Here is a 10,091-nt window from a genome sequence, read left to right as displayed (position 1 = left end):
ATTCAAGTCAAGTGGAACATTCAAGTCAAGTGGAACATTCAAGCCAAGTGGAACATTCAAGTCAAGTGGAACATTCAAGTCAAGTGGAACATTCAAGTCAAGTGGAACATTCAAGTCAAGTGGAACATTCAAGTCAAGTGAAACATTCAAGTCAAGTGGAACATTCAAGTCAAGTGGAACATTCTCCGCGAATAATAACAAGCAGTCGACACTGATAGCACTGAGAACTTTAACGGAGTTTTCAGTACTTTTAGTGTCGACTGCTTCAATGACTCAATATTGACTGATCAGCTACCATTATAATTACCTCAGCGCATCATCTTCAGTGCAATCGAACACGAGCTAACATAGCTAACTGTTCATGGGCTAACAGAATAAGCCCGGTTCCATCTTTCAACAACAACTAAATCCTATTTTTTTGTAAAAAATAGTTTATAATTGATTATAATAACAGAATTTTAAACTTAAACTACTTTTTTAATGTGTATTTTTACTCCAGATACTAAATTTTCAAATACAAAAACTAGATCTCAAATACAAAAACTAAACAGGTTCAATTATTAAAATGTTTTCTATTTATTGTAAAAAAAACAAAAAAAAAACTAACGGATCGTCTGGCGCCCCTTCAAGCTTGGTGCCCGTTCAATTTGCCCCCTTTGCTCCTCCCTCTCGAAGGTTATGTTTGGAATCTATTTTTGTTGACATCCTAAAAGCAAATAATAATTTTTATTAACCTGGTAAAAAATAATTGGCTGCATCGTACTCTATTTTTCGTCAAAATGAACTGACTCGGAATTGACTGAAGATTGCAAAATTTGCAAAAACTTAAGAAAACATTAAACTACAATTAAGAAATAATTTTTTTAAAAGAGCTAGAGATTCAGTATTTTGACATTCTAAATTCAGATATAAAAAAAGATGCAGTCAAATGCAGTCAATGTATGTCAGATGCAGTCAATGTATGTCAAAAATAATCAACGGCAAGGTGTATTTGCATATAAAAAAACCAGCCAAATTTTAAAAATTTGAAAACCTTCCAAACGCAAAAAACTCAAAATCAAGCTAAAATTTGTCTAAGCTGTAATTTTCATACCATTTTCATTACGAAATAAAAATGCAATCTCAGCTACCCTTGAAGTGTTTTAATCCACTTTTCTGTCAACGTCATCACATATTCTTTAATTGGATGTACTTCTCCCCTTATTTGCTATCTTTCAGTATTTAATTTACATTAATTCTTTAATGAAATTATTGATTCTTCTCAATTCCAAATCCCACTGGGTTACTTATTTTAAATTCAAGTCACTATAAAATTTATTGCCAATTATGTAATTAATTGCCTGGTCTTCACCATGGACCCAAACTTGCATGAGCTGAGGTTGTTCACCATAATTTCACTTTCCTAAATTATGATAAGCTTGCTTATATACTCTCATAACTAGTGTTCCTCCAAACTTTGTTATAATGCCAGATCCATTTCATGATGAAAAATATAGTCTGTTGTATGCACAAATCTTTGTTTTGAATGCTTTACTCCACTCATCTTCACCTGTAAATAATTTCCAAACAAAATCTGTTGTTTTAATAGGCGGCAACAGTACTTAGTAGTGACAACATGTGCTAAAGTTACCTTTCTCATTGGACTCACCTCTAAAATGCAATGTACCACAACAAACACATATATAGTTGATTGACACAGTAGTATTTGCTCCCCTTAATAGTAACTACACCATTACAACCACTGCCTTCTGAACCCACACTAATTACATTTAGCATCAAAGTATGTCATATAGCATTAAAGTTAACTCTAAAGTTAACACACCTGCAACCAAGCTTCATATTGTAGTAATCCCGGCTGTTTAAGGAAGGAAGACAATTCAATAAAATTGTTGAAAAAAATTAAATCCGGCCTAATTGCTTTCCGCAGATTTTTAAAAAATGTTTCCCATCCAACACGTTAATACAAAAAACAAAAAAATGTAGATGTTCTAATTCAAATGAGAGTGTCTAAGTATTAAAATTCAGATTAACCGATGTTGATAACGCAAAAGCAGCCAACGAAAACTTATCTTTGATGATAAGTTTATAGGTATGTTCTGTCGGAAATTTAAGACCTACAAAATTGAAAATTGAAAATAAGCCAGGTGTAGCGAAGGTGCAAGCGAAGGTGCAAGCGAAGGTGCAAGCGAAGGTGCAAGCGAAGGTGCAAGCGAAGGTGCAAGCGAAGGTGTAAGCGAAGGTGTAAGCGAAGGTGTAAGCGAAGGTGTAAGCGAAGGTGTAAGCGAAGGTGTAAGAAGAGCAATTGTAAGAGAGTGTAAGAGAAGAAAGTTTCAACAAGTCAAAATGGTGATTAGTATATGTGCTAAAACTCAAAATGCAAGGTTTGGTTTTTGTCAAACATACATGCCAAAGTGATATGATATGTAAGGCACCGAGTTATATTTAACAAAAAGTATTAGATATAAGTGACAACTAAACCTCTAAAACCTCTCAATGACATCATCACAATATTACCCATCAACGACTCAACATCATCACAATATTACCCATTAATTGACATATTTTATTCTCCCCAAATGTAAGAGTAGAATAAAATTGTCTATTTCAATTATATTAAGTTTTTTTAAAAAAAAAAAAAAATTATTATATCAATAAGATCACATATCTAACCCATTTTTGGTAAAAAATTATATCAATAAAATTTAAAATTATACCTAAAATAGTAAAAATGGGGTATTAAACAGATTCTCTCGAAACACAAGGGGCCAAGATTTTTCTTTTTTTAATTTGCGCCCATTTTCACATATTAATATATTTTCTACCTTAATAACACAAAAGCATGTTGAAGAAAGGGTCAGTCCCAGTAAGTTTTTTTTCTAAATTTTGAGCAAACCATAGTAGGATGGTTTGGGTTACTAGCTGAATATAGTTTTGAAAAGTTTGAGCAATCCTTTTTCTTGCAGAATATTGTTTTTGATAAGGTTTGATTTTTTTTTAAATTTAAACTGTTATTGGAGTGGTATATCAGCTCGATTGCTTAAATTTAAATCTTGAGACCGAAAGCATGTTTTTAATTCATATGTCAACGCGAGTAAGGAGTTAATATTTTAATTATTAACCATTAAACATTTAGTTGTTGCTAATTGAAAGTATTTGAAAAATATTTTAAAATGTAATAAATAAATTCTAATAATAATAATCACTGAAATTTCAGTTATTGCTAAATTGGGTTACTACTTGTTGGGTAAAAAACTTATACTATAGAATCATGGCGAGTGGGATATCTAGGCACAACCCTTTTAAAATGGACAATTTTGTAAAAAAATTTTATAGATGAGGAAAACAAGCAGTGAAGCTAAGGACAATAAATAAACGAGAAAATATTTCTTTGAGAAGAGATTAAACGGATAAATTAAATACCAAAATGGAGTTTAATGATAATCAATTATATAACAACTTTAGAAACTACATATAAATACTACTATTGTAAATAACAACTCTGTAAACAACGAATCTGGATTTAATTTATTTTCTACATATGTCGGCAAATAAGATTGAGCTAAAGGCCTGTTCCACATCTATCACAAGAATGAAAGTATCTGGACATGATATATATTGCTCTATATTGCCAAACATTTTTAAGTCTTTTTTTCTTGCATTTGCATCAAAGCTGTTTATCAAGTACGGTAATTGCAAATATTAAAATGAGTTTTAAACATCAAAATAATATAACAGAGGATATGACACTAATTGTTGAAAAGTATATACATTGCATGCACTTTGACAGTGACATTCTGGTATAAAAATAATCACTATCTTAATGAATATGCCACAACAAGTTATGCAAAATAATTATTATAAGCCAAAAAATAATTATAATAAGGTAGCTGTAAAAACAGGTGCTGTCACACAAGAAGTTATTAAAGATGTTTAATGCAGTAGCAGAACTGCGCAAGCATGATGTTAATTATAAAATACGATGAGTAGTAAGATCTTTTGATAAAATTTAAAATCTGTCAATGAAACTTTATCTATGACAAACATAAAAAACTTTTATATGGTCTTAGGAAACGTAGTTCTAAGATCGAGGCAATCAGGAATCGGAAAGGGGTTGGGTTAGTTTTAATTAGCTAAAATTTTTGCGAACCCCATTTGATAGCAGTATCAACTAGAAATTTGAGCTAAATGTCTCTTAGTTATCTATCTTGAACAACAAAATACTTGGGTGATCGCCTAAAATACGTGGTTTGTCCCCAGACCCCTAATGAAATTAGTTATTTTTTATATTTGTGGAATAGGGAAGAGTTTTCTGATGGTAGGTTTTAAAAAAAAGTTCAGAGTTTGTGTTGCAAGATCTTAGCACATGTTCCTATGCAGCATTGATAGGTTGATAGAATTACAAGTGTTTTGTAGAGCATGATAGAATTACAAGCACTTCATTATGCACAATAAAACCAATAGTGTTTTTTTTTTTTTGTTTAAACACAACAAAACACTTGTAGCTCTATTAAACACACTAAAAACTTGTAATTCGGTCATTGCAATTAAACACTCGTAATTCTATCGAGCACAATAAAAAATAATTGTATGGACATACCATGTACAATAAAACACCAGTAATTCTACAAGTTACAACAAACTTGAAACAGAATTCAAATTTTCTTTATTTTTTACTTTTAAATATTTTAAATATCATTTTTTAGCTAAACTTCCATATAGGTTTGGAACGCAAATGAACGAAAATATATGAAGAATAAAAACTTTTTTAAATGTCTGCATCAAGTAATAACAAATGAGTTTATCAACCGGTAAATGGTCAAAAGATCAATCGGTTTTTGGTCAAAAAATATCAAAGTTATAAAAACTAGTTTCATTAAGTTTTTAATATTAAGCTTTTTGTGATATTAAATTTTTATTTTCATTTTTAGTCATGTGATTTGTCATGTGATTTTGACTATTAGATGCCTCTTTAACTTTTGTATACTGATTTCATTCTCATTTCTTGGAGGCATAATGCAAAAGCAATTTTAGCCATTTTGATATAACAACGTCATTGTCACCTCTAAGTTTCCAGTCGCGGTCATTCTGTAAAATATTAATTATGCAGTTATTTTTTGGATCGAGAGATATAGGAAAACCTTTTAAATAAATATTGCCTATTAAAGTTCCTCCTTTTTTTTTAAAGTATTGTAAATACCCGTTTTCTGTTAGTTCAAAATATCTCAAATCCCATTTCGCAGCTCGTTTCTTGCCTCCACTGAGCTTTTCTAAAAACCCAGATAAAACATACTTTTCGTTTGATTTTTCAGTTTCTTCAGAATATTGTTTTAATGAATGTTGCTCGTAAATATTCGTGTCTTTGTTTTGATTTATCGTATTATTAAGGTCAGCTTGAGTATTTTCACTCTGGTCAACTATTTTTAATTGTCCTCCAGTTGATGAAGTATTAAACGGTTTTGTTTCAATTAATAAGCTGGTTGAGTGATTTATTAAGGAATGCAAGTTATTTTCCTTATACTTTCTTTCAGCATTTTCAACAGCCGTTTGCAAATGTTTTATAAAGCATCCAGTCTCGCCTAACCAACTTTCAACATCAAGTGAAGAAGACTCTCCAAATTTATTTATTAACAAAATATAAAGATTTTGTACGTTTTTACATAAGACTTCTATTTTTGAAAGCTTTGCAGAATAACTCATGTAAAACTCATTGATGTTTTTGCATAATTTTTCTCCAAGATCTGCTTCTATACCTTTGGATTTTTCTTTAAGAGATAGCAGTTCTTTTTGCATAATTTGAAACTCTGTCATCAAATTTTTTAAAGAGAAATCTATTGGAGTTTTTAAGGCCTGCATACCTTTGTAACAACAAATGGCATCTTTGTCTATATTCCATAGTTCTTCAACAATAAAATCTAATAATGTATGTTTTTTATCATAACTTTTAACATCTATAAGTTTAGTGAGAACAGATAACTTAAAACCATAGGCAGCTCCTCGAGGTGTACCGCCGTTCATGTAATTCCCAAGTACTAAAATATATTCCAGCATCCGTGTAAATTGGTTGTTTTCAGCGAGACATAAACATGCATTTGTAAGATGTTTTAGAGGTATTTTGATATTTTTTATTTCGTCAGGTAAGTCACTCATTGTCAATAAAAGATCCAATCGTTTTCCTAGATTTGGAATATTGCACAACTTTATCATAAACTTATCAATGTCTGTTAACTTTTTGCTATCACCCTGATACTTTTTATACATTTCAATTTCATCCACAGTTGGATGAAATCTTTTTAATGCAACAATTTCTTCGTTTGTTAACCCTTCGCTAGTGTTATACATCATAAGTTTTTCTTCAATATTTGTTTCGTTTATCTTAAAACCGCTCAAAAATATGCCTAAATTTTGAGCTTTTCGTTGTTCAAGTAAAGTCACGTTTTGACTATTATTGCAATCTAGATCTGATAATTTACTTGGCTCTTTTTTTGAACTCTCTTGACTAACCTGATGAAACAAGTCTTCCAATTTCTTTACATTTAGTAAATGTGATTTGTCTTGAGAATTTATCCAAAAAGAATTCATTATTTGCGAATCTGGTAATTTGTTCCAAAATAATGGTTTTATTTTACATGTAGGCGCTTCATTAGATTTGACAGGTAATTTTGGGCTTAACCCAAAAAAAGGTGCGACTGGAACTGTGAAAGGTGTAACAACTAGATTGCTTAAATTTAATGCATTTGGTGCGTTTATTAAAGAATTTGGTATGAATGGTGGAGCAAGCGGTATGTTCAAGTTTTTATTATTGTTAAACTCTGGAATTGGCATCAAATTTGATGGTGGAGTAGTTGGAATATTGCTACTTGGATCTTTGGAAGGTAATAACACTGCAGATAAAGTTTCGTCATACGATGGGTCAGTTGTTGGTAACGTTGACGGTAAATCAAAGTTATTCAAAGGTTTACCCGTGTTTTTCAACTTAAAAAAACTGTTACCGGTTTTTTCAATTTGGTTATTCGACTCTTTATAGATGCCAAGATTTGAAAACAGTTTTGATTTAATTTGCTCACTAAATAAAAAAACAGTGTCCTGAATCTTTTTCAAATGTTCAAATGCTTGAAATGGCGCCATAGAGTATAAAACGCTTTCAAATTGCTTTACTTGAAGTGTTATTGAATTAACTGCATTAATATAGAGTTGCTTTTGATCAATCCCATCTATAAAATCTTCTTCTTTTTTGTTTGAAGTTGTATTTAACGCATGCTCAATGGCCATTAACCAACTGTCACGCTCTAGTTCAACGTTATTGTTTTTGAAAGGTATAATTCGAAATGTGTAATCTTTTTCTTTTACCAGCAAAGTAAACCCACTATCAAAATTTCTTTTCAAAATAACATCCCCAACTGTTAAAGAGATAATATTTAAAGCAGTGCTTTCATTTTCTTGATCACCTACTTTAAAATACATAATTTCACCTGGTAAAACCTTAACATACCGCTTTGTCCATTTTAAAAATGCAGCATTACGTCCTTTTTTTTCAAGAACTCCTTCTAAAATAATGCTCTCACGCTTTGCAACTATACTATTTAAAATTGGTAAGTAATGCTGGTCTTGATTTAGAATGGAAAAAAATAAATGGGATAATTGATTTTTTTCTTCTAATGACTTAGACTCTATTTCTATATATGAACCATTCTCGAACTGAACAATTATTCGCGTTGAATCATCGGAAGTATCAATATTTTTTATTGAATCAAGTTGGTAACTGCGCTGCCGTACACCTCGTTTTATTAAACACAAAATGTTTTCTTGGAAATTAAGTTGTAAAATATATTTAGAGCATTTATTGTTACTCTGGTATTTATAGATACTAAAGTTATATACTTCATTAGACTTTGCAGAAAAATTCTGGTTGTTTAAAGCGACTCCCATTTCTTGAGCTCTGCGTAAAGCTTCTTCTAATGGTAAACCTAAAATTATATATGTATTCTTTATATATATATATATATATATATATATATATATATATATATATATATATATATATATATATATATATATATATATATATATATATATATATATATATATATATATATATATATATATATATATATATATATATATATATATATATGTATATACATGTACATTTATACTTAAATGAATATAATTTAAATACAATTTAAATGAAAAAATTAAAAAACTTTTTGCGGAACTTTGAGTTAAAAAAAAAGCGCTTAAAAAGCAAAATTAGTATTGCAACGCGAATTGTATTCACTTTAACAGAATCAAACTTTATCAGGTTATTAAAAACAATATCCACCTGTCGAGATTTCTCGTTCTTTAATTAGATTTGTTATAATAATTCAGTTCATTTGTAAATTAATTTGTTTACAACAACTACCCCAATTTCATTATGTATGTTATATTACAAAGAAGAATTTTTATAAAGACTTTTATTTTGAAAAAAATTTTATAGCTTTTAAGTGAGAAGTTACTGCCTAGAAATCTTGAAGTGCTAAGTGTTTATGAAAGTATTACTTAAACAAAATGATACCCTTTATATTAAACGCTCTTAAATAATTTTGAAGTTCTTTTCTATCTAATAAGAAGAATGCACTGATTATGTAATGGTAATCAGATACCAAGAATGCACTGATAGTGTAATGGTAACCAGGTACCTTTGACTAAAAAATCTGAACTTTTTATAACCTATTGAGAACCAAAACAGTTAATGACGTCTTATTTTGTTTCATATTTAAGAATACAATCCCCTCATTTCTTTACTCACAAACACATTGATTTTACTCACAAGCACATTGGTTTTACTCACGAACGCATTGATTTTACTTCAAAACGTTGCTTAGCACTAACGTAACTAAGGTCATAAAATTGCTTAGTAAACAAAAAAATAAAGATAATCACAAACATAGATCACTTCTCACACTCACAAATTCTAACTTAATATTCTAAATGTATATAAACTAAACCTTTATCAGATTCTTATCTTTAAGTTCAATCTTAATAAAAAAATCAATCACATTTAATTCAGTTTTAAAAATATACAAGAATTACCAGACTTTCAAATTACAAATACAATCAAAATTTTATTATACTAAATTTTTTTGATTAAAAAGCTTCGACACAAACACATTGATTTGGATTTTTTTTTTTTTTAAGTTAAAGAATAGTAATAAGTTATTAACTCTTTTTATTTATTAACATATTTATTTTAAACGTCTTTTCATTGTAAAATTTTTAATTTTTGTGTTTATTTATCTTTTAGTTTTTACTACTTGTTTGCATTTACATTTTAGGTAAAACAAAATTGAAAAAAAAAACACAAAACTTTAAGTAATAAAAACTATAAATTGAACCAACAAAAAAATGTATTCAATTCATATTTTCTCATTTTACAAACAAATTCTTAAATTTAATTTTTTGAAATAATAAATATTTTAAACGTTATGTGTTGTAGTTTTGGTATATTTTTTCAACAGACTTTATAGAAAAATAAACTTATCGATAAACTTATCGATTATCGAAACTTATGAAAAATACTTACATGACTGTTATGTAAAATAGTTACATGTGACATTGGTAGTGAAGAAAGCGCGAACTTTCTGGTTAAATGCTTTTCCGCGTTGGTCTGAGATAAGACCGTTAGATTTTTTTTGGAGCACCTTAATAAATAAAATGTGTCAATATTTTATCTAATGGTAATGTATTTTTCGGGGCTTGGTGACTAAGTTTGTCTTTTTTAGTCCGAGCCATGTAAGCATTTTTAATAAATGTTTTAATTTTAGTTATTAACATACTACATACCATTAACAATTTAAAAAGTGCATGCGTTTTTATGTAAAAATACTCAAAATGTTACAATATAAGAAATGCAATAACCATGATATTGCAACTTACCAATAAACGATGCTGAGTTTGGAAACAAAATCAAGGTTTTCCTCAAATCTACAACAGTTTAAAAAAAATCCCCATATTTAAGATGTGTTCTAGAATTCGATTTTGTATTTAAACAATTGAGTTTTTTTTACTTAAATAGCGCAAAATACCGTTATTCTTTCCGAGCGCTTTTCTTT

At 29.1% G+C, this 10,091-nt stretch overlaps 1 protein-coding gene across 1 annotated transcript; it reads right to left on the bottom strand.

The window, feature by feature from the left end:
- Nucleotides 1-4,588: 4,588 nt before the first annotated feature.
- Nucleotides 4,589-9,694, bottom strand: LOC136071641 (formin-F-like). Its single transcript, XM_065788232.1, has 2 exons — nt 9,563-9,694; nt 4,589-7,964 (listed from the first exon to the last, which is right to left on the bottom strand). Exon 2 carries the CDS (start codon nt 7,924-7,926, stop codon nt 4,996-4,998), a length of 2,931 nt encoding a protein of 976 aa, XP_065644304.1. The 5' UTR covers nt 7,927-7,964; nt 9,563-9,694; the 3' UTR covers nt 4,589-4,995.
- Between the last annotated feature and the right edge of the window lie 397 nt (nt 9,695-10,091).

This window comes from Hydra vulgaris, chromosome 01 (genome assembly GCF_038396675.1).
Source record: "Hydra vulgaris chromosome 01, alternate assembly HydraT2T_AEP".
Taxonomy (NCBI): Eukaryota; Metazoa; Cnidaria; class Hydrozoa; order Anthoathecata; family Hydridae; genus Hydra; species Hydra vulgaris.
This window is presented reverse-complemented; position numbering and strand designations above follow the sequence as displayed.